Source organism: Coregonus lavaretus (genome assembly GCF_964263955.1).
Source record: "Coregonus lavaretus genome assembly, chromosome: 31".
NCBI lineage: Eukaryota > Metazoa > Chordata > Actinopteri > Salmoniformes > Salmonidae > Coregonus > Coregonus lavaretus.
The window spans coordinates 36494536-36521078 of record NC_140018.1 but is presented as its reverse complement, the minus strand read 5'-3'; the positions used below and the strand labels follow the sequence as shown (position 1 = coordinate 36521078).

At 41.8% G+C, this 26543-nt stretch overlaps 1 protein-coding gene across 2 annotated transcripts in view; it reads right to left on the bottom strand.

Moving 5' to 3' along the window:
* LOC311106845 (glutamate receptor ionotropic, kainate 2-like) overlaps window positions 1-26543 on the bottom strand; it is a gene marked incomplete at both ends in the record, with an annotated part of 181172 nt that overhangs the window by 8023 nt on the left and 146606 nt on the right. For both annotated transcript variants that reach the window (XM_084149215.1, XM_084149216.1), the window contains 2 exons: window positions 24937-25162; window positions 25658-25875. In XM_084149215.1, the coding sequence (XP_084005341.1) occupies window positions 24937-25162; window positions 25658-25875 (444 nt within the window). The remainder of the gene's footprint in view (window positions 1-24936; window positions 25163-25657; window positions 25876-26543) is intronic.

Below are 26543 nucleotides of genomic sequence, written 5' to 3'. Positions count from 1 at the left end.
CATGATTCCATATGTGTTAAACATCTGTCCAAAGATGTTATAAGAAAATGAGGTGAAGGAATGGTACACTCATCTTTCAAGTAAACTTCCGGAAGTGAATGAAGGGAAGTGAATGATCGTAGACGACACACCCCCTTCAAAATTCATACTGCAAACAGATCAAACTCATCTTGTCTCCTCTTATTATCTTTGGTTCACGCGGCAAAACAAACTACCCATCATCGGATTGCTTTTGATTTTTAGAAAGTGTTTTACTAAATGATTTATATCAATGTTGAGCTCACCCGTGATGCGATGAATTGTAAATAGTAAATGCTATTAGCTAATTCATATTGTAGTTTCTGTCAGAGAGTTAGCTAAATAGGACCGCTTGTGTTACATCAATCTTTCCTATGTTTGCGCTAGGACTAATATAGCCTACATTTTCCGGTTTGGATGATTGTTATGCTGTTGCTACTTCTGTGAATGTCTGAACATTGCATCCAAAAATAAACTGGTCACATTCAGGACATAACTTTGTAAGGACTGTGTTTGTGAAAACAATTTCTGTGAAAAAACTGTGTGGCCAGCTCAAACGTTGACTGTTGCGTCAATCGAAACTGGGCGTTCTAAATAAACGTTATAATTACACCGATTTGAGCGTATGCTGCAGGGACCACTGTAGAATGATCACACCCATTTGTTGGTACATGTCAAAAGGTTAATATGCTATATTTATAATAAATAGGCCTCCCGAGTGGCGCAGTGGTCTAAGGCACTACATCGCAGTGCTAGAGGCGTCACTACAGATCCGGGTTCGATCCCGGGCTGTTTCGTAGCCGGCCATGAGCGGAAGACCCATGAGGCGGCTGGGATGTCCTTGTCCTAGGCTTCCGGGTTAATCGAGCAGTGTGTCAAGAAGCAGTGCGGCTTGGCGGGGTCGTGTTTCGGAGGACGCTTGGCTCTCGACCTTCGCCTCTTTGTCGTTTCTCTTTGCTTATTTGAGCTGTTCTTGATTGGCTCAAACACATTAAGAAGGAAATAAATTCCACAAATTAACTTTTAAGAAGGCACACATGTTAATTGAAATGCATTCCAGGTGGCTACCACATGAAGCTGGTTGAGAGAATGCCAAGAGTGTGCAAAGCAGTCATCAAGGCAAAGGGTGGCTATTTGAAGAATCTCAAATATAAATTATATTTTGATTTGTTTAACACTTTTTTGGTTACTACATGATTCCAGATGTGTTATTTCATAGTTTTGATGTCTTCACTGTTATTCTACAATGTAAAAAAATAGTAAAAATAAAGAAAAACCCTTGAATGAGTGGGTGTGTCCAAACTTTTGACTGGTAGTGTATATATACGTATATACCCAGTGAAGGCAAAGAACCTTGAGGGTTCTATCCCTATACCAGAGTGTAATGGGGATTTTAGAAAACAACAGCTAACAAAAGCTAACCAAGTCACATCAAACTCTGAAATGACATCAAACTCTGAAATGACAGCTAACATTTTTCAGCTGTTTTTGCATTGACATTTATATCCATATTAATGATGCTGCTGCATGATTTCCCTGGTCAGAAAAATGGCTAGCTGACATCCGACACTGTTAGCTTTCTATGGCAAGGGGAAGATCGAATTAATATTTTGCAACATTGTTGCCGAGGTCTGAGTGGCAACCATCAAGGTTCATACAAACCTGTGCTCTTGCAAACTAGCTATAAGCAAGAGGAAATAATGTGTTTAATAAAAGCATACACTATTAGATAAAAAAGGGGTTCTAAATAGAAACTTTTGGTCAATTCAAAAAGTAACTGCCATTCCGATTCAAAAGTTGAAAGTTATTAGAATTTGAAAAAGCTAGGCTAATTTTATTGGCCACTTTACAAGCTAGCCAGCTAACTTTTTCAAATAAATATGATTTTTTATTATGCGATAGGCCAAATAGATCTACAGACCCAGCCTGACGTTGTCAATTAGCTAATTGTTACTTTAATTTCCGTATTTCAGTGTGGAGTCAATCGAGGGGACTAATCCCCTCGATTGACGCCATTAGAAGACTAATGCTGACTGAGAGGAGGTATGTATAAATTATTTATAATAAATTATGTATAATAAATCTTGGTGATTCAATAGCCTAGTTAACACCCTAGAGTCAATTGAGGCACCCCATCAAAATCTCTCAGTTTTGCATGCATCTCAATCCACCACATCCGCCAATGTTGCACTTCTGCATCTGCGGTGAAAGGTGGCAGAGCTAGAGTAATGGTCTGACAAACATGAAACATTCAGAAAATTGGTCTTATCCCGAAAACCTCTGCAGCATCCGAACGGTTTGACTTCATCTGAAGGTAACCTGTACCGACTAAAAAAATTAATGGAAGTATGAAGGTAGTTTTGTGCCTACCCAAAAAATGGGGCAGAGGATCTCTCTTACAGCTGCTGCTGACAACAAGTTGTTCTTCTACTACATCATAATAATTATGTCTGCATAGCGTTTTGTCTTCATTTTGGCAGATTAACTCCTGCTTATTTCTGAAGATTAACTCATATTTTTGCTACGTTGAGCCCGCTAGGAGAATAATATGTTGATGTGCCCTTGAGCAAGGCACTTAACTGCTCATGTATGTCATTCTGGATAAGAGCGTCTGCTAAATGACAAACGTAAAATGTAGGTGGGGGGCCCACAACCAAATCTTGCTAAGGACCCCTAAAAGGCAAGAGGCACCCCTGTGTGTATTTCATAAACAATGTAGCTATTGAAATGCAAGCAACAGGTGATGAGACCAGCGACAGAAAGTATTAGAATACAAAAACACAATATTTCACTCAAGTCAACCATACCAAGATGATTGTAATACAGTCGTCAGTACCATTCATATGTTTTACCTACTGGACCTCCTTAGCACAAACAAACAAGAACATGAAACAAATATTATTCACTTTATTTTAAATGATGATGTAATGGTGAATGAATCACATTGTTAAATGTGGTAGCTGCAAGCTGTCTGTGTTTACATCCCTTTCAGTCCAATTACCAAAGACAGCTATAGTAGAGGGAGCGAGGTTACAAGATAAAAGGGTGTGGGGACTAGGTGGAGGTTTAGATCTGCTGGAGAGTTACCCTCCTGTAGCTTATCAATCCGTTAGTTATTAGAATCAGGTACACTAGATTAGGGTTGGAGAAAACCTACGAGATGGTAACTCTCCAGGAGAGCCCTGAATCAGATCAAGCTGGATCTTGTGTCGAGTCTGTTGATTCCATCTCGATCTGGTCATCCTCAACGTGGCACTCCAGCCCTCGGGGGCCTGATTGGTGTCACACTTTTTCCCATACCCCAGCTAACACACCTGATTAAACTAATTGCATTCCGAGGAATAGAGTCCTCTAGAGAATCACCTGAAAAACATAAATAGTGTCACAATTACTTTGTTTGTAAACTGTAGCATCACTGAAACTTTTAAAAACCAAGCAATGCTCTCATATCTAACCTACATGCTTGTTGTTGGCAAAGAAAGTAAACATGTACACGTAACAAACATTCATTGAAGTATAGTCAATGTGTTCACAGAGTTGGATCATGTCCACATACGGTAGCCAGGGAGAGACGAGGTGGGGTATAGGGAATCAAACTCACTAGCCTAAACTTTGTAGGCCGCATGTGCTGCACCAGAATCGCATGTTCTCTCCCTGCATTACCATGGTTTCCAGTCCATATAATACAGCATAATACAATACAGTACAGTAATACAGTTCACACTCAAACAGATTAGCCTACTGGAGCTTGTTCAATTTGTTTACCCAAGGGAGCATAGATACATCTATGCGCTTTTATGGTTTTCTGTCGTGTGGAATGTGGAATGTGCAGTAGCCTATATATCATACAACTTATGTATTGGATAACTGCACAATCATTTGGGCTTTTCTGGGCTTGGGCTAATTAAATGTCTTTAATGTAGAGCTCATAACGTTTATTTAAATCAGGCTCAGGTTGCATCAGGTTGTAATTTTCGATCACAGCTCAAATCCAGACATAGGCCTATTTACAGTGCCTTCGGAAAGTATTCAGACCCCTTAACCTTTTCTACATTTTGTTACTTCACAGACTTATTATAAAACGGATTAAATAAATACAAATCCTCAGCAATCTACACACAACACCCCATAATGATGAAGCGAAAACAGAATTTTAGAAATGTTTGCAAATGTATTAAAAATGAAAATAGAAATACCTTATTTACATAAGTATTCAGACCCTTTGCTATGAGACTCGAAATTCAGCTCAGGTGCATCCTGTTTGCATTGATCATCCTTGAGATGTTTCTACAACTTGATTGGAGTCCACCTGTGGTAAATTCAATTGATTGGACATGATTTGGAAAGGCACACACCTGTCTATATAAGGTCCCACAGTTGAAAGCGCATGTCAGAGCAAAAACCAAGCCATGAGGTCGAAGGAATTGTCCGTAGATCTGGGGAAGGGTACCACATTTTTTTTGCTGCATTTAAGGTCCCCAACAACACAGTGGCCTCCATCATTCATAATTGGAAGAAGTTTGGAACCACTAAGACTCTTCCTAGAGCTGGCCGCCCGGCCAAACTGAGCAATCGGGGGAGAAGGGCCTTCGTCAGGGAGGTGACCAAGAACCCACTGGTCACTCTGACAGAACTCTAGAGTTCCTCTGTGGAGATAGGATAACCTTCCAGAAGCACAACCATCTCTGCAGCACTCCACCAATCAGGCCCTCAGTAAAAGGCACATGACAGCCCGCTTGGAGTTTGCCAAAAAAACATCTAAAGACTCTCAGACCATGAGAAACAAGATTCTCTGGTCCAAGGTTGAACTATTTTGCCTGAATGCCAAGCATCACGTCTGGAGGAAACCTGTCACCCTCCCAAGGTGAAGCATGGTGGTGGCAGCATCATGGTGTGGAGATGATTTTTTAGCGGCAGGGACTGGGAGACTAGTCAGGATCGAGGCAAAGATGAACGGAGCAAAGTAGAGAGAGATCCTTAAAGAAAACTAGCTCCAGAGCGCTCAGGACCTGTGACTGGGGTGAAGGTTCACCCTCCAATAGGACAATGACCCTAATCACACAGCTAAGACAACGCTAGAGTGGCTTCGGGACAAGTCTCTGAATGTCCTAGAGTGGCCCAGCCAGTGCCCGGACTTCAACCTGATCGAACATCTCTGGAGAGACCTGAAAATAGCTGTGCAGCAACACTCACCATCCAACCTGACAGAGCTTGAGAGGATCTGCAGAGAAGAATGGGAGAAACTCCCCAAATACAGGTGTGCCAGGCTTGTAGCTTCATACCCAAGAAGACTCAAGGCTGTAATCGCTGCCAAAGGTGTTTCAGCAAAGTACTGAGTAAAGGGTCTGAATACTTATGTAAATGTAATATTCAGTTTTGTATTTTTTATAAATTAGCAAAATGTCTAAAAACCTATTTTTGCTTTGTCATTAGGGGTATTGCTGAGGGAAAAATTTATATTTTAGAATAAGGCTGTAACGTAACAAAATGTGGAAAAAGTCAAGGGGACTGAATACTTTCCGAAGGCACTGTATATGTTTTATAATAATTTTGAATGACACTTTGGTTTTGGCCGGAAATACCGGGTTACCCAGGAGAAAAGTGATTTATTCTCAGAATGGAACATTTGTAGAAAAGTGATTTATTCTCGGGATGGAACATTTGTAAAATACCGGCAAAATATTCAAACCTAGTGGGGAATGTGATTAGTCTAGATAGAACAGTGTTTCCTAATCCTGCTCCTGGTGACACAAAGGGGTGCACATTTTAGATTTTGCCCTAGCAAAACAGCCGATTCAACGTATCAAGTGTTGATGATTTGAATCAGGTGTGTAGTGCTAAGGCAAAAACAATATATCTTCCTCCACTGTCCCTGTCCCACACTGGGCTCGAACCAGTGATCCTCTGCTCGCAAACACGTGACCGTCCTCCTTCACAATGTACCAACGGTTTGAGACACCCAAAATATATCCATTGGATGGCTCCATCCGCAACATTGGACCTGGAGTTCCTATCAGCTCAAAACGATTCGTTTTAATGTTGTCTAGAGCTAGTCTTCTTTATTTTTAAACAATCTTGGGGCTGTCATTTTATTGTGAGGAACTGCAGTTTTATCAGACATTTTTTCTGTTTCGTCCTCTGTTGTGGCAGGCTGTGGCATGAGCTTATGGCACATTCTTAACTCTGTTACACATTTGAATGTGATAGTGCATGTCTCCGATTCCTCTCGTGACCCACCTGCCATCGTCACTACTCATTCATGTCGCCTCTCTGTCTTAGACCATGGTACTGTACTTGTACTCCTCAGTCTTGCCTTCATTGTTGTTTAGTGAGACGAGGTGGTTGTATCTGGGGGTTGCCCTCTGTCTCATTCATCTGAGGCAGGCCTCTCCAGAGGAACACTGAGGGGGAAAAGAGGGATAGATGGAAAGGAGAGAAAATGTACATGGTCTTATCAGTAAGGTATACCAGTATTAATATGGGTATTCTGGTTGGAAATGGGGTGCTTTTGAGGCAAATAATGCATTACTAAACCTTCTAAAAAGACACAGACTGAGGAGAATACTCAGGTGTACATGAAGAGGAAGCCATAGGTGGAGTTGAACATCTCACTGGCATCCCATCCATTAGACTAACAGAGAGAGATACAAGGGAATGGTGGTTAGTGTGTGTGTCAGTGTGTCTCTCGTTGTGTCTGTCCCCATAGTTGTATACTACGAAGCAATTCAGGATTCATCTGTACTACGATGGTGGATTATGCTCGCCCGCCCACTTGTGCTTACTCTAGCAGGCATTCGCACATGGCTAGTCGAACGCCAAACTCTTCATTGAGACAATGCTGAAACATCAATTCATGGGTGAGTCAGTGTCACATTTTAACTTGTGCCTATATCAAACTGAAAGAAAAGTTATCTTGCAATTTCAGCAGGCTATAGTGTGAAATAGGCTTTTAGAAGCCGTCTTTATCTTATTACTTATCGTTAATGCCATCTTTGGTGTGCTTTGGTGTGCTTTGGTGTGCTTATCAATGCACAAGCACCTTTTTCCCATTCCTATCGCTCCTTCTATCTGTGGAACAGCTTGTTGCATTGTGGCCATAGCCATATAATCCATAGAAGGGTTTTGGAACCTCTAACCCTGGCAATTTGACTGTTAATCATGGGTATACTAGCAATGGCTGCCAGTCTTGAACTGCCATCTATGGATTATATACACAGTTTGGAAAGGAAATGATGTCCTTACGAAATGGGTAACATAATAGGTATTTTAACATTACTATTTTCTTACACAAAAAAAACATTTGATTAAGAAAATATTTTATCAGTCATCTTCCTCAAATGAAGGAGATGATAACACAATATTTGTAAGAGGGAGGGTATCTGATTTAATTTGTCCTCAACTCGTGGCTCAGACACTTCATTCAGGATAAATGGAGTTAGCCCTGAGTTAGCCTGCCCTGGAGAAGGTTAGTTTTGAAGGATTCGTTGCCATAGAAATTTACCTGGCTAAAAGGTGAGCCACTTTCATGTTACTGGTTATCCCAAATTGAACTAAGAGTTGACCAAAGTTACCTTGCTGGTCCTCTGTAGCTCAGCTGGTAGAGCACGGCGCTTGTAACGCCAAGGTAGTGGGTTCGATCCCCGGGACCACCCATACACAAAAATGTATGCACGCATGACTGTAAGTCGCTTTGGATAAAAGCGTCTGCTAAATGGAATATTATTATTATTATTACCTCAAACCTGATCCGTAGTATAAATCTAATCAAATGTATTTGCCACATGGGCCAAATACAACAGGTGTAGACCTTACAGTGAAATGCTTACTTACAAGCCCTTAACCAACAATGCAGTTAAGAAAAAAAGTGCTAAGTAAAAAATAGATAAGTAAAAAATAAAATAAATAAATAATTAAAACAGTAAAATAAAAAAACAGTAGGGAGGCTATATATAAGGGGTACCGGTACAGAGTCAATGTGCGGGGGCACCGGTTAGTCGAGGTAATTGAGGTAATATGTACATGTGGGTAGAGTTAAAGTGACTATGCATAGATAATAAACAGAGTAGCAGCAGCATAAAAGAGGGAGTGGGGTGGGGGGGGACAATGCAAATAGTCTGGGTAGCCATGATTAGCTGTTCAGGAGTCTTATGGCTTGGGGGTAGAAGCTGTTTTGGACCTAGACTTGGCGCTCCGGTACAGCTTGCCGTGCAGTAGCAGAGAACAGTCTATGACTAGGGTGGCTGGAGTCTTTGACAATTTTTAGGGCCTTCCTCTGACACCGCCTGGTATAGAGGTCCTGGATGGCAGGAAGCTTGGCCCCAGTGATGTACTGGGCCATACGCACTACCCTCTGTAGTGCCTTGCGGTCGGAAACAGAGCAGTTGCCATACCAGGCGGTGATGCAACCAGTCAGGATGCTCTCGATGGTGGAGCTGTATAACTTTTTGAGGATCTCAGGACCCATGCCAAATCTTTTCAGTCTCCTGAGGGGGAACAGGCTTTGTCGTCCCCTCTTCACGAATGTCTTGTTGTGTTTGGACCATGATAGTTCGTTGGTGATGTGGACACCAAGGAACTTGAAGCTCTCAACCTGTTCCACTACAGCCCTGTCGATGAGAATGGGGCCGTGCTCAGTCCTCTTTTTTTCCCCCTCTAGTCCACAATCATCTCCTTTGTCTTGATCACATTGAGGGAGAGGTTGTTATCCTGGCACCACACGGCCAGGTATCTGACCTCCTTCCTATTGGCTGTCTCGTCGTTGTTGGTGATCAGGCCTATCACTGTTGTGTCGTCGAAAAACTTAATGATGATGTTGGAGTCATGCCTGGCCATGCAGTCATGGGTGAACAGGGAGTACAGGAGGGGACTGAGCACGCACCCCTGAGGGGCCCCCGTGTTGAGGATCAGCATGGCAGATGTGTTGTTACCTACCCTTACCACCTGGGGGTGGCCTGTCAGGAAGTCCAGGATCCAGTTGCAGTGGGAGGTGTTTAGTCCCAGGATCCTTAGCTTTGAGGGCACTATGGTGTTGAACGCTGCGCTGTAGTCAATGAATAGCATTCTCACGTAGGTGTTCCTCTTGTCCAGGTGGGAAAGGGCAGTGTGGAGAGCAATAGAGATTGCATCTTCTGTGGATCTGTTGGGGCGGTATGCAAATTGGAGTGGGTCTAGGGTTTCTGGGATGATGGTGTTGATTTGAGCCATGACCAGCCTTTCAAAGCACTTCATGGCTACAGACATGAGTGCTATAGGTCGGTAGTCATTTAGGCAGGTTATCTTAGTGTTCTTGGGCACAGGGACTATGGTGGTCTGCTTGAAACATGTTGGTATTACAGACTCAGTCAGGGACATGTTGAAAATGTCAGTGAAGACACTTGCCAGTTGGTCAGTGCATGCTCGGAGTACACGTCCTGGTAATCCGTCTGGCCCTGCGACCTTGTGAATGTTGACCTGCTTAAAAGTCTTACTCACATTGGCTACGGAGATTGTGATCACATTGTCATCCGGAACAGCTGATGCTCTCATGCATGCTTCAGTGTTGCTTACCTCGAAGCGAGCATAGAAGTGATTTAGCTCGTCTGGTAGGCTTGTGTCACTGGGCAGCTCGCGGCTGTGCTTCCCTTTGTAGTCTGTAATAGTTTGCAAGCCCTGTCACATCCAACGAGCGTCAGAGCCGGTGTAGTACGATTCAATCTTAGTCCTGTTTTGACTCTTTGTGCTTGATTGATGGTTTGTCAGAGGGCATAGCAGGGATTTCTTATAAGCGTCTGGGTTAGAGTCCCGCTCCTTGAAAGCGGCAGCTCTACCCTTTAGCTCAGTGCGGATGTTGCCTGTAATCCATGGCTTCTGGTTGGGGTATGTATGTACGGTCACTGTGGGGACGACGTCATCGATGCACTTATTGATGAAGCCAGTGACTGATGCGGTGTACTCCTCAATGCCATTGGAAGAATCCCGGAACATATTCCAGTCTGTGCTAGCAAAACAGTCCTGTAGCTTAGCATCTGCCTCATTTGACCACTTCCTTATTAACCAAGTCACTGGTGATTTCTGCTTTAGTTTTTGCTTATAAGCAGGAATCAGGAGGATAGAATTATGGTCAGATTTGGGGGCGAGGGAGAGCTTTATACGTGTCTCTGTGTGTGGAGCAAAGGTGGTCTAGAGTTTCCTCTGGTTGCACATTTAACATGCTGGTAGAAATTAGGTAGAATTGATTGAAGTTTCCCTGCATTAAAGTCCCCGGCCACTAGGAGCGCTGCCTCTGGATGAGCGTTTTGCTGTTTGCTTATGGCCTTATACAGCTCATTGAGTGCAATCTTAGTGCCAGCATCGGTTTGTGGTGGTAAATAGACAGCTACGAAAAATATAGATGAAAACTCGCTTGGTAAATAGTGTGAGATACTCTACCTCAGACGAGCTAAACCTCAAGACTTCCTTAGTGTTAGATTTTATGCACTAGCTGTTGTTTACAAATATACACAGACCGCCACCCCTTGTCTTACCGCAGTCAGACGTTCTATCCTGCCGATGTAGCGTGTATCCCGCCAGCTGTATGTTATCCATGTCGTCGTTCAGCCAAGACTCGGTGAAACATAAGATATTACAGTTTTTAATGTCCCGTTTGGTAGGATATCCTTGATCTTAGGTTGTCCATTTTGTTTTCAAATGATTGTACGTCGGCTAATAGGCTTGATGGAAGAGGCAGATTACTTGCTCACCGTCGGATCCTTACAAGGCACCCCGACTTACGTCCTCGATATTTGGGCCTTGTCGGGTGTCTGTAGACTGTCCTTCACGTCCGACTCGTTGAAGAAAAAATCTTCGTCCAATATGAGGTGAGTAATTGCTGTCCTGATATCCAGAAGCTCTTTTTGGTCATAAGAGACGGTGGCAGAAACATTATGTACAGAATAAATTACAAATAAAGCGAAGAAACACACATAATAGTAAAATTGGTTAGAGGGCCGTAAAACGGCAGCCATCTGCTCCGGCGCCATCTTGGTGTATAGGGTTCAGGACAAAGCCCTCTCTATTGCCATCTCCTCTGTCTCACCGCTAAAGCACTTTGCTCATTGTTCAACCCCAACAAGCTGATCGCTGTGTCTGTGAATGCATCCATCCACACACATAGAGACAGAGGAGATATAACTGTGAATCAACTACACACTAACACTATCTAAAAATAACAACAAGATAACTAATGTAAAGCATACTGTGTCCATAATAAGTATATACAGTGGGGAGAACAAGTATTTGATACACTGCCGATTTTGCAGGTTTTCCTACTTACAAAGCATGTAAAGGTCTGTAATTTTTATCATAGGTACAGTTCAACTGTGAGAGACGGAATATAAAACAAAAATCCAAAAAATCACATTGTATGATTTTTAAGTAATTAATTTGCATTTTATTGCATGACATAAGTATTTGATCACCTACCAACCAGTAAGAATTCCGGCTCTCACAGACCTGTTAGTTTTTCTTTAAGAAGCCCTCCTGTTCTCCACTCATTACCTGTATTAACTGCACCTGTTTGAACACGTTACCTGTATAAAAGACACCTGTCCACACACTCAATCAAACAGACTCCAACCTCTCCACAATGGCCAAGAACAGAGAGCTATGTAAGGACATCAGGGATAACATTGTAGACCTGCACAAGGCTGGGATGGGCTACAGGACAATAGGCAAGCAGCTTGGTGAGAAGGCAACAACTGTTGGCGCAATTATTAGAAAATGGAAGAAGTTCAAGATGATGGTCAATCACCCTCGGTCTGGGGCTCCATGCAAGATCTCACCTCGTGGGGCATCAATGATCATGAGGAAGGTGAGGGATCAGCCCAGAACTACACGGCAGGACCTGGTCAATGACCTGAAGAGAGCTGGGACCACAGTCTCAAAGAAAACAATTAGTAACACACTACGCCGTCATGGATTAAAATCCTGCAGCGCACGCAAGGTCCCCCTGCTCAAGCCAGTGCATGTCGAGGCCCGTCTGAAGTTTGCCAATGACCATCTGGAAGATCCAGAGGAGGAATGGGAGAAGGCCATGTGGTCTGATGAGACAAAAATATAGCTTTTTTGTCTAAACTCCACTCGCCGTGTTTGGAGGACGAAAAAGGATGAGTACAACCCCAAGAACACCATCCCAACCGTGAACCATGGAGGTGGAAACATCTTTCTTTGGGGATGCTTTTCTGCAAAGGGGACAGGACGACTGCACCGTATTGAGGGGAGGATGGATGGGGCCATGTATCGCGAGATCTTGGCCAACAACCTCCTTCCCTCAGTAAGAGCATTGAAGATGGTTCGTGGCTGGGTCTTCCAGCATGACCACGACCCGAAACACACAGCCAGGGCAACTAAGGAGTGGCTCCGTAAGAAGCATCTCAAGGTCCTGGAGTGGCCTAGCCAGTCTCCAGACCTGAACCCAATAGAAAATCTTTGGAGGGAGCTGAAAGTCCGTATTGCCCAGCGACAGCCCGAAACCTGAAGGTCTGTATGGAGGAGTGGGCCAAAATCCCTGCTGCAGTGTGTGCAAACCTGGTCAAGACCTACAGGAAACGTATGATCTCTGTAATTGCAAACAAATGTTTCTGTACCAAATATTAAGTTCTGCATTTCTGATGTATCAAATACTTATGTCATGCAATAAAATGCAAACTAATTACTTAAAAATCATACAATGTGATTTTCTGGATTTTTGTTTTAGATTCCGTCCCTCACAAGTGTACCTATGATAAAAATTACAGACCTCTACATGCTTTGTAAGTAGGAAAACCTGCAAAATCGGCAGTGTATCAAATACTTGTTCTCCCCACTGTAGGTTATAGGTTGAGAGCTTTTGTGAAAGAGCACAGTTAGAAAGATATGGCATATAGAAGCAAACTGGATGGACATCATGAAAATGATTGGAGAGGTTGAGGGTAGAGGAAGTTCAGGAGTAAAAACAAACAAAATAGAATTATTGTAAAATTGACTGTGTCCATAAAATGTATATAGTATATATAAGATGGAAGTAGAGGCCTAAGCGTTGTTGTTTACTAGTTTACTCCAATTAGGGAAGGGGTGGTGGGGTTGGAAAGTAATAAAGGGAAATATATTTTTTTAAAGGGTTTGTATATACAGTTGAAGTCGGAAGTTTACATACACCTTAGCCAAATACATTTAAACTCTTAGGTCAGTTAGGATCACCACTTTATTTTAAGAATGTGAAATGTCAGAATAATAGTAGAGAGAATGATTTATTTCAGCTTTTATTTCTTTCATCACATTCCCAGTGGGTCAGAAGTTTACATACACTCAATTAATATTTGGTAGCATTGCCTTTAAATTGTTTAACTTGGGTCAAACATTTCGGGTAGCCTTCCACAAGCTTCCCACAATAAGTCGGGTGAATTTTGGCCCATTCCTCCTGACAGAGCTGGTGTAACTGAGTCAGGTTTGTAGGCCTCCTTGCTCGCACACGCTTTTTCAGTTCTGCCCACAAATGTTATATAGGATTGAGGTCAGGGCTTTGTGATGGCCACTCCAATACCTTGACTTTGTTGTCCTTAAGCCATTTTGCCACAAATTTGGAAGTATGCTTGGGGTCATTGTCCATTTGGAAGACCCATTTGCGACCAAGCTTTAACTTCCTGACTGATGTCTTGAGATGTTGCTTCAATATATGCACATAATTTTCCTTCCTCATGATGCCATCTATTTTGTGAAGTGCACCGGTCCCTCCTGCAGCAAAGCACCCCCACAGCATGATGCTGCCACCCCCGTGCTTCACGGTTGGGATGGTGTTCTTCGGCTTGCAAGCTACCCGGTATGACGGCTGCGTGGTCCCAAGGAGTTTATACTTGCGTACTATTGTTTGTACAGATGAACGTAGTACCTTCAGGCGTTTGGAAATTGCTCCCAAGGATGAACCAGACTTGTGGAGGTCTACCATTTTTTTTCTGAGGTCTTGGCTGATTTCTTTTGATTTTTCCATGATGTCAAGCAAAGAGGCACTGAGTTTGAAGGTAGGCCTTGAAATACATCCACAGGTACACCTCCAATTGACTCAAATGATGTCAATTAGCCTATCAGAAGCTTCTAAAGCCATGACATCATTTTCTGGAATTTTCCAAGCTGTTTAAAGGCACAGTCAACTTAGTGTATGTAAACTTCTGACCCACTGGAATTGTGTTACAGTGAATTATAAGTGAAATAATCTGTCTGTAAACAATTGTTGGAAAAATTACTTGTGTCATGCACAAAGTAGATGTCCTAACCGATTTGCCAAAACTACAGTTTGTTAACAAGAAATTTGTGGAGTGTTTGAAAAATGAGTTTTAATGACTCCAACCTAAGTGTATGTAAACTTCCAACTTCAACTGCATGTATATGTATTTATATGTATGTATGTGTATATATGTATGTGTATGTATGTATGTATGTATGTGTATATATATATATATATATATTTGCGAGAAACAAAAACATTTGGGGGATTGGAAGTGATGCAAACAATTACATTGATGAATTACATTGATGAAAGTTACAAAGTGTCAGAGGAAGGCCCTCAAAATTGTCAAAGACTCCAGTCACCCTAGTCATAGACTGTTCTCTCTGCTACCGCACGGCAAGCGGTACCGGAGTGCCAAGTCTAGGTCCAAAAGACTTCTCAACAGCTTCTACCCCCAAGCCATAAGACTCCTGAACAGCTAATCATGGCTACCCGGACTATTTGCACTGCCCCCCCACCCCATCCTTTTTACGCTGCTGCTGCTCTGTTAAGTATTTGTGCATAGTCACTTTAACTCTACCCACATGTACATATTACCTCAACTAGCCGGTGCCCCCGCACATTGACTATGCAACGGTACCCCCCTGTATATATAGCCTCCCTACTGTCACTTTATTCTATTGTATATATAGCCTCCCTACTGTCACTTTATTTTTTACTTCTGCTCTTTTTTTCTCAACACTTTTTTGTTGTTGTTTTATTCTTACTTTTTTGTTTAAAATAAATGCACTGTTGGTTAAGGGCTGTAAGTAAGCATTTCACTGTAATGTCTGCACCTGTTGTATTCGGCGCATGTGACCAATAAAATTTGATTTGATTTGATTTGATTTGATCTATCTGCAATATTAAAGCTGATCTACCCCTCCCAAATAAATAAATAATAATAATAATAATAATAAAAACACTATCTACAAATAATTAACAAAGCAATCAGTAATTAGGATTTGATGATTCATCATAATGAGATGGTCAGTACTGAATGATAGTTCTACTGTAGCATGAGGTCATAAAGACAGAAGGAGACATGCTTACCTGTATGGTGTCTTGCTGTGCCTCTACCTCTTATTCACTTTTTTTGGTGCCCACTCCTGAAAGAGAGGTTTCATTAGACTCCATTGAACAACAAGGCAGGCCGGTCCAGTATATTACCCTCCAGCAGTCTCTAATAATGGTCACATTGTTGGACCATACACTACTGTTATACAGTCTGCTACATTAGCTTGTAACACTGTTCACTACATTAGACTAACTGACAATAACAAAGGGGGTGAAGTCTACATCATCTCATATTACAGTACACTCCATTAGGTCCCATTAACTTCCAGTAGCCCACTGTGTGTGTCTGTGTGTGTTGCACCTGAAACTGAAGGGAGTAAGTGGGCATGCCTGGTCTGTGGGTGTTCTTCCACCAGCTCAGTTTGTCTACCCACATCCACACACACCCTCCTAGTAACAGTCTGACTGCAGGTGTAGCCTACCTCTCATTGTTGGTGATCCTCTTCCTCTCCTCCTCTTGTGATTGGTCAAAGATAGAGTCCATCTCCTCCATGTAGCCAGGGGTGTAGTGGGTCACCTCCTCCAGAACATTCTCAAAGCGGACTCGCACCTGGGGGTGTCACATTGGGAGATGTACACATTATTACACACACACACACACACACACACACACACACATAAATAAAGGCAGGTTTCCAGTAGAACATCATGTTATTACAATATTAAAATATTGAGAAAAGAGTGAATGTAAAAAACAAAATGTTAATCTGTACTTACTGTGATTGGGGTTGTACTGTATTTTCAAATGTGTTGGTAAATAAAAGGTGGATATCCTTGATCTAGAAAATGATTACAAAAAATGTCATATCAGATGTAGACTGCTAGAAACAAATAGTGCTTTCAAATACCAACTTTAATTAGCTAGTTATTCTACTCATCAAGGACTTAAAAATTGGAAGTCAACTCGGCTGTTTACAGCTATCATTAGACAACTAGCTAGGAATCGTAGCTAAGACCTGAATGTCTCTCTGGTTGATAATGTTAACTAGCTAGGTCAAAGCAATGTATAATCATAAATAGCTAGCTAGCTGGCTAGATAACTGGCTAGAAATAACTGGCTAGTTAGCTAACGTTATAACTTTTAGGACCTAGACGTGTTCGCTGACAGGAAAAACTATTATTGGCTACTAGCAGGAGGAATGTAAAGCTAACTAGCAAGCCTGTAGCTAGTTGTTAATGGTGTGGCATTACCGAAGCAGATACCGAAGGTCGCCAGTCTGTAGCTAGTCAGGGCCGGTTTCCCGATAGCGATGGAATTTATACTTACGAGTGTTTTCACAATGCATCTTTCCTACAACGGCCGAAGATGTAACATGCATTTCCCAAAACACCATGCAGAGAGAATGTTCGCTAAGTGATTCGTTGAGGCCTGTGTCCATTCTGATAGGATCAAAAGAAAGGAAGCACTGCTCTCAGATTAGCGTTCTCCCTCTAACCTTAAAGTGGCAATCAGCAGTTGCTACATCCATTTGTTTACTTAAAAAATGTATGATATGTTCCCATTGATTCTTGAAGAATATAACTTATAAAAATGTGTTGGTACCATTCTTTATTCATGGCTGTGTTCTTAGGCAACCTTGAGTGAGCCCACTCCCTTGGCTGAGAAGCAACCCCACACATGAATGGTCTCAGGATGCTTTACTGTTGGCATGACACAGGACTGATGGTAGCGCTCACCTTGTCTTCTCCGGACAAGCTTTTTTCCGGATGCCCCAAACAATCGGAAAGGGAATTCATCAGAGAAAATGACTTTACCCCAGTCCTCAGCAGTCCAATCCCTGTATCTTTTGCAGAATATCAGTCTGTCCCTGATGTTTTTCCTGGATAGAAGTGGCTTCCTCTCTGCCCTTCTTGACACCAGACCATCCTCCAAAAGTATTTGCCTCACTGTGTGTGCAGATGCACTCACACCTGCCTGCTGCCATTCCTGAGCAAGCTCTGCACTGGTGGTGCCCCAATCCCGCAGCTGAATCAACTTTAGGAGACGGTCCTGGCGTTTGCTGGACTTTCTTGGGCGCCCTGAAGCCTTCTTCACAACAATTGAACCTATCTCCTTGAAGTTCTTGATGATCCGATAAATGGTTGATTTAGGTTCAATCTTACTAGCAGAAATATCCTTGCCTGTGAAGGCCTTTTTGTGCAAAGCAATGATGACGGCACGTGTTTCCTTGCAGGTAACCATGGTAAGCAGAGGAAGAACACGGATTTCAAGCACCACCCTCCTTTTAAAGCTTCCAGTCTGTTATTCTAACTCAATCAGTATGACAGAGTGATCTCCAGCCTTGTCCTCATCAACACTCTCACCTGTGTTAACGAGAGAATCACTGACATGATGTCAGCTGGTCCTTTTGTGGCAGGGCTGAAATGCAGTGGAGGGACTTTGCAATTAATTGCAATTCATCTGATCACTCTTCATAACATTATGGAGTATATGCAAATTGCCATCATAAAAACTGAGGCAGCAGACTTTGTGAAAATTAATATTCATGTCATTTTAAAAACTTTTGACCACGACTGTATACACCTGTTCTGAAAGGACCCAGAGTCTGCAACACCACTAAGCAAGGGGCACCACCAATCAAGTGGCACCACGAAGACCAAGAAGCTCTCCAAACAGGTCAGGGACATATTTGTGGAGAAGTACAGATCAGGGTTGTGTTATAAAAAAAAATCTAGAAACTTTGAACATCCCACGGAGCATAATTAAAGCCATTATAAAAAAATTGAAATAATATGGCACCACAACAAACCTGCCAAGAGAGGGCCGCCCACCAAAACTCATGGACCAGGCAAGGAGGGCATTAATCAGAGAGGCAACAAAGAGACCAAAGATAACCCTGAAGGAGCTGCAAAGCTCCACAGCGGTAATTGGAGTATCTGTCCATAGGACCACTTTAAGCCGTACACTCCACAGAGCTGGGCTTTACGGAAGTGTGGCCAGAAAAAAGCCATTACATGAAGAAAAAAATAAGCAAACGCGTTTGCTGTTCGCCAAAAGGCATGTGGGAGACTCCCCAAACATATTGAAGAAGGTACTCTGGTCAAATGAGACAAAAATGTAGCTTTTTGCCCATCAAGGAAAACGCTATGTCTGGCGCAAACACAACACCTCTCTCAACACGTTATGCACGCTCAAGTTTTCTGTTTTTTTTGTCTTATTTCTTGTTTGTTTCACAATAAAAAATATTTTGCATCTTCAAAGTGGTAGGCATGTTGTGTAAATCAAATAATACAACCCCCCCCAAAATACATATTAATTCCAGGTTGTAAGGCAACAAAATAGAAAAAATGCCAAGGGGGATGAATACTTTCACAAGCCACTGTAGGCTGTTGCCAATTTCTTAATGAGCAATTTTCATAAATATATATTTGAAACTTCAACCACTACATTTTTTTTCTACGCTGTCATTTTTGTAGGTGTGACATCATTACGTCCAGCTGTTTTTATCGACACAACATAGTTAAATGAAAATGCACACTAGTAGGCAATTGTCACATCTATTTTCTTTGCAAACGTTCTAAATGTCTACTGGACAAGTTAATGGAAACATAGCTACTGTCACATTCGTTCTGAAGTTGACGGCGGTCACAGAAAAACAGATAAACAACTTGATTTTGTTTTTAGTGGAGATCTTCTGTCTATCCGTCTATCTGTGTTTCTATAAAGTGACACTGATTGGCAAAAAACCTAGCTAATTATGTACTTAGCTGTTCTACGAGTGGTCTGAGGCAGTCGCAAAATAATTTGCGTTTTCATGAGAAACTTTAGTAACGATGGTTATGGGAAAAAGCTCGGTGATCTAACGATGATGCTACAAAGGTTCTAACAATGAATTGAGCCCTAAGATGCTTTTGGGAAACCGGGCCCAGCTAGCTAGATAACTTGTCTAACTACCTAGTTAGTTAGTTGTCTGTGACCTAATGTTAGCTAGCTAGTTAGATAGTTAGCTAGATAGCTAAATAACGTGTCTGCTAAAATCGGCAATACAATGTCACTGCCCAGTGACAAACAAAGCAACAACTTTTTACCTTAAATATGTCTTACCTTAACAAAATAGCTAGTTAGCTATTTTAGTTTGGATATTCAACACTGGTACAATAATCCAATCTCTGAAGAAGATGTCCTAATCTTCTTCTATGGTATTATGTCGGTCTGCAACCAACGTTAGAGGTGCATGGGATGGGTGAAAACTGATCAACTTTAATGGGTGAACAAAAACAAAAACTTTACTCCTTCAATCGGATTCAAATGTCTTCTCAGATCCATACAGTATCAGGAGCCTGAGAGTGGGAACCTCTTCATTCAGTATTTCCTGTAACATTTTGGCCGTGAATTATTTTTGCCACCTTCAAAAAGATTTCTTATTAGTTTGTCCCGTGCAATTTATCATTTGCGCAATAAACACAACAGTTAGCATCTCTGGATCCCTCTGATGAACAACATTCACTGCAGGCTGTGGGGCATCACTCTCATCTTATCTCCACTTGATCCTTCCGCTATTTGCACTGCCTCAACATAGAAGACCTGCTGGATACCCCTGAACCTAGTTACTGCAACCTCTTTTATCCTAACATGGCACTCCGGGAACTCGGGAGCATGATTCCCATTACAATAACAGCACCGTGCTTCCTCAGACTCTTCAACAACATATTTGTTTATTCTGCAAACACTTGCCACGTGTCCAAATGTTTAAAAATTATAATACTGAAGCGGCTTTTGTACATAAGGTCTCAACGCATATCTCACATCCCAAGTCTCACATCCCAAGTCAATAGAAAAACTTCATCATACAACAGCAAAACCGTCAATCATTTGGGTTACATGCTGAACAGACCGCCCCTGTTGCGTGCGCGAGCTTTGCAAAATAAGAAGCCTGTTCATATTATTCTTATTTCTAGGGCAAAATCTCTCCCGGTCTTTTTCATCTTCTATGGTATTATGGTGGCCACAAACAAACGTTAGAGGTGAATGCCTCCACCTATTGTACTGAAGTATGTAGTCAATCACAGCTTACAGACTACATGAATAAAGAAACAAACATTAAGAAAAACTAAACCCTCCTACCTAACCCTGTATTACTAAAAAAGAGCCCAACTAACTTCTAACAAACCCTCCCCCAAATCCCTTCCAAACCCCACCCACCCCATCCAACCTCAATAACCCTACACATCAATCTTTCCCTCTCTTACACAATCCGGTACTTACAACAATACATCAACACATGCTTTACGGTTTCATCAACCATACACTCAGTACACAAACCATTCACATGCTTGCCAACCAGATGTCATAGGCGCAACCGAACTTCTTGGATCACCATTAGCTTTTGCAGAAGCAGCAGCTACTCTTCCTGGGGTCCACAAAGAACACAAATCATGACAAGTAACAAAACACTGATACACTGATAGACAAGGACAGTCACACAAATTTAAAATACAACTATATAAACACCTCCTCTTCCTTCCTAATCTGACCTTTGAATCTTGGTCCACCGACCTTTCTTTGGAGGGCGTATAAATGCCAGCCCTTGTGCTTGCTCTCCCACCTCTTCTGCCACACTTCTATGATAATGGCTCTAATCTTACTTTTGGCCTCACCTACCTCTCCCGGTTATACTGTCTGAACTAACTTGACCGTACATCAGGGTTCCTCAACTGGCGGCCCGCAGGTGGTGTATTTTTTTGATGTATTGTTTGTATATAGTTGTATTTTACATTTGTGTGACTGTCCTTGTCTATCAGTGTATCAGTGTTTTGTTACTTGTCATGATTTGTGTTTTTTGTGGACCCCAGGAAGAGTAGCTGCTGCTTCTGCAAAAGCTAATGGTGATCCAAATAAAAAGGTAAATGCCTTTGTTCGATATTGGGATATTGAGAAAATCATTCATGGTACTGTGGGAAATGTATTCCTTTTATGTAAATGTATGCATTAACTAGCTATGTAATTGTAATACCTTTTTACAGTTGGTCTAGTGCCTGTAGCTTAAACTGTTAAAGAGTTGTAGTATTTAGAAAACCAACCATTTTAGGCTGCCATTGACAGCCATGTTGTTTTATGCAATTTCACAGCGGTGGAAAAAGTACCCAAATGTCATACTTGAGTAAAAGTAAAGATACCTTAAAAGAAAATTACTCAAGTAAAAGTGAAAATCACCCAGTAAAATACTACTTGAATAAAAGTCTAAAAGTATTTGGTTTGAAATACTTAAATATCCAAATAAATGTAATTGCTAAAATATACTTAAGTATCAAAAGTAAAAGTAAAAGTATAAATAATTTCAAATTCCTTATATAAAGCAAACCAAATGGCACTATTCTTGTTTTTTTATTTATGTATTGCCAGGGGCACACTCCAACACTCAGACATAATTTACAAATGAAGCATGTGTGTTTAGTGAGTCCGCCAGATGAGATGCAGTAGGGATGACCAGAGATGTTCTCTTGAAAAGTGCGTGAATTGGACCATTTTCCAAGTTGTCAAAAATATAAATAGTAAAGTAAAGTACAGATACTCAAAAAAACTACTAGTACTTTAAAGTATTGTTACTTAAGTATTTTACACCACTGCAATTGTACTGGGCCCTGTGTAGCTCAGTTGGTAGAGCATGGCGCTTGCAACGCCAAGGTTGTGGGTTCGTTTTCCACGGGGGACCAGTATGAAAAAAGTCTGAAAATGTATGCACTACCTGAACTGTAAGTCACTCTGGATAAGAGCATCTGCTAAATGACTAAAATGTAAATGTAATGCAATTTCAAATAGTTATAATGCATTGTAATAATGTTTGGTGGCAGAACTTGCGCTATTATCAGACCTTCCGGGAAAAAACCCTGGAGATGAATGCAAAAAACAATGTTTTAAGTGAAATATTAGCTTTTGTTTGAAGTCGAAAAAAAATCAAAAGCTAATTTTACCTATGCACTAACAAGGCTTTCAGCATAAGTAGCTTGACTACTGCTAGAGTACTGTAGCTGTATTGATCTACTGTACTTCAACAACAGATGTACTCACATTGGATGGGTTGATTAGGATTCAACCTTCTCTCAAACAGCTTAATACATATCTTAGAGTAGGTTTACCCCATTAATGTACCAGGTAATGTAACATGTTTTTTCATCTGCCATCTGGGAATCTGTTCAATGTTCCTAATCTTGATATATACCCATTGGTTCTTAAAGGGTCAATCTGCAGTTAAAACAACAACAAAGCCAACACCCCACCACTGTTTTGGTAAAAAGCTAAAGAATTGGTGGTGGAGAAATAATAATAATAATAATAATAATAATAATAATAATAATAATAATAATAATAATAATAATAATAATTTAACCACTCAAATTCATCAATAGCTCTATGGATACAAAATGAAAATGTTAACCATATTCAGAGGCTAAACAGTGGTTGTTTCTAATTACATTGTTTACGAACAATTGAGTAGAACAAGCATATATTTTGGGTTCTGATGGGATATGACAATTGGACTAAGCTCATGAGGCATTTATTATATAAATGATGTTCTTCAAGAATCAATGGGTGTGTGTAAATAACTGTAAAGTAAAAAAAAAAAATTAAGCAATTACAAATGTACCCTTTAAATACTATAACTTATAAATGTCTCAAGTGCATAGTGCAACTGTCTTACCCTATCATAACCCAAAATATAAGGTTGCATTACTCCATTGTTTATAACAGGACCATAAACCATGTATAGCTTCAAAGTACTGTATGTACAAATGCTGTACACTACCTTGTCTCAGTAGGCTTATGTATTATGCTTGGTCAAATGTAGGGATAAGAGCAGTTTTCAGACACATATTACCTAGTCATGGACCCTAAATAATTTTGGCTGGAGATTTTCCATTGATCTTGATTTTTTGTCCAGGACTAGGCTTAATCTGTGTCCGGGAAAACCTCTCCATAATGTTTAAATGAGTGGAATTGGATTATGTCTTAAGTGAAAAAAATATGTTTACATTACCTGGTACATTAATGGGGTAAACCTACACTAAGATATGTATTAAGCTGTGTGAGAGAAGGTTGAATCCTAATCAACCCATCCAATGTGAGTACATCTGTTGTTGAAGTACAGTAGATCAATACAGCTACAGTACTCTAGCAGTAGTCAAGCTACTTATGCTGAAAAGCCTTGTTAGGTCAAATTAGCTTTTGAATTTCCTGTCTTTTTCGGCTTCAGAAAAAAGCTAATATTTCACTAAAGACACAGTTTTTTTGTATTAATAGATATATAGAAGAAAAAACATGTCCCACCAGGCATGCAATAGGAGACAATTTAGCAATGTGTCTGATGGAATGATTTTTAAAAATTATTATTTTGTAATCTTACCAAATATTCTCCCCAATTGGTAGGTACGATCTTGTCTCATCGCTGCAACTTCCCAACGGGCTCGGGGGAGGCAAAGGTCGAGATATGTGTCCTCTGAAACATGACCCCCCAAGCCACGCTGCTTCTTAACACACTGCTCGCTTAACCTGGAAGCCAGCCGCACCAATGTGTCGGAGGAAACATTGTTCGACTGACGACAGCTTGCAGGCGCCCGGCCCGCCACAAGCAGTCGCTAGAGCGCGATGAGTCAAGGAAAGCCCTCTGGCCAAACCCTCCCCTAACCCGGACGGCGCTGGGCCAATTGTGCGCCGCCCTTTGCGGCTCCCAGTCACGGCTGGCTGTGATACAGCCTGGGATCGAACCCCAGGGGTTGCAGTGGTCTCTGCGGCCTCATCATGACCGCAATAACCCCGGTGACACTGGGATTAGAAAACACTAGCAACAGCTTTCCTGCCTGTTTCCCGTGGAGTCCATGAGATGTGACCTAGCATATACATTATGGGCCGTACTTATAAAGCGACAGAGTAGAAGTGCTGATCTAGAATCAGGTACCCCCTTTCCATGTGATCTTGTTCATTATTATCCAAAAACTAAAACTGATCTTAGATCAGTAATCATACTCTGATATGCTCCAGGAATACGGACCCAGAACCTTCTCTGTGGTACATAATCTTTATGTGCCAGGCAAAATTGTTGCCCCAACACAAAAAGCTGGGCATGTCTGGTGTATTATAATGCACTGTATGTGTCAAGTGGAACAGTGTTTACACATACCAACTGAAATGCCAGAGACAAAACAGTTGATTTGTGATCCTGTAGCTATCTATGTCAGGCATGGTATTTTCAAATGTCAAGCTGTACAATTGTCTTAATGTGTGGGGAAATCCTAGATTCTGTGTAGAATTCCTATGAATATTTCTTATTGTCCATTTCCCCTTCACTTTAACCCTTACCGCCCGACCTCATTCATAGCACTTAATTATTCTACCCTTTCAAGTTTGCATACAGTACATTAGCCCTATCTGTATCAACCCTCCAAACTCCAACTTTTATCTGCTTGTTCTGATATACATTGTCATTGACAGGTAGAAAGCGACATGAGTGATGGGCGATGTGGGTGATATGGGCAACATGGGCAATATAGGAGATATGAACGGTGTGGACGATATAGGCGATATATAAGCGATATCTGCGATATAGATGATACAGACTATTATAGACGATAAGGACAATATGCGTTACCCATGGGTGTTCCTACTCCGTAGGCCTTGGAGTCGATGAGGCCCCCTATCTGGGTAAGGTTGCAGTTGCGCTGGGTGACAAACTCAATGGTGGTGGACTCCATGAGGAAAGCGTAGTCGGAGGTGAGCACGCGCTGGATGCCCGCGTCTATGTTTTTCACAATCACAGACGTTCTCCGGCTGTTCATGAACTCCCACATCTTGTCGTAGGTAGAGATCTTCGTCTTCTGTCAAACCACCGGAGGAAGAAAAGAAAGAGAGGTTAAAGAAATCCACTTCTTCTGATAATGATTGATTGGGTTCATATACCACTGGCCTTTTCCAGTATCAATCAATCAATAAAATTGGTTTATAAAGCCCTATTTACATCAGCAGATGTCACAAAGTGCTTATACAGAAACCCAGCCTAAAACCCAAAAGAGCAAGCAATGCAGATGTAGAAGCACGGTGGCTAGGAAATACTCCCTAGAAAGGCAGGAACCTAGGAAGAAACCTAGAGAGGAACCAGGCTCAGAGGGGTGACCAGTCCTCTTTCAGCTGTGTCCGGTAGAGATTATAAGAGTACATGGCCAATACTTTTTTAGTACCTTGAACTGAGGGGTTTATTATATTTTCTTGCTGGCTTTCCCTACAGCAGATAGTTATTTGAGGGATACCCACAACCACAACACCGCAGAAGACCACTTGTCACAGTTAGCCCAATGGTTAGCCCAGCTAGCTACCTTGAAAAAGTTCATGGTAGATCCGTCCTCCACCACTCCGTACAGGATCTTGGTCTGTTTGGCCAGGTCATCGGCCGAGTCGATGGGTGACTCCATGCGCTCCACGGTGAGGAAGGCAGCCAGGTTGGCCGTGTAGGAGGAGATGATAATGAGGGTGAAGAACCACCAGATGCCCCCCACGATCCGGGTGGACAGGGCCTTAGGCATGAGCTCTGAGCCTGGGTAAGGAGGGGATGATAGGGGTGTAGGGAGTGGAGACACATTTAAAGACTTCCATAAGTTGCAGCAAGGATGTATGGAGAAGGTGTCTACATAGGCAACATCCACAAAGGACTTAGTGAGGGGGTTATATTGTGCTCTGTGGATCATCCGGTGGTAGCCTGATTGGGTCTGGAATCCAGGCCCCTGGGACTGTCCGTCCAATAGTAAGAAAGTTTGCTAGGTGTTGTACTTAAGCCGCTTCATTATGTATTGGGAGTTGGACAGTAGGGGATTGATTTCACGGACCTAGATTAAGCCTACTCCTCAACTAAAAAGCATGTCGAATGGAGAATATCCATTGACAGATCATTTTAGTCCTTAAATAGGCTTCATCTGGGTCCAGGAAACCGGTCCTAAAGGTTTACTCATTTAACTTACCGCCCGTCAACACAAATCAGTCACTTCTTTAAAGTTACATGTTTACATTTCACAATAAAGACTTTAGTGGAAACTGAAAACCTGGTTGGGTCTGACTGTCATGTACCCAAGGTAACCTCACATCCTGACCCCACGTCCCACTACTCTCTGGACGCTGATTTGTTGCGGGTAATGGGAGAGGACTCTGGGTAGTGGCACCTGACACCAACCTGTTCTTGTTCAATAAGTGCAGCATGGCTAGTTGGTA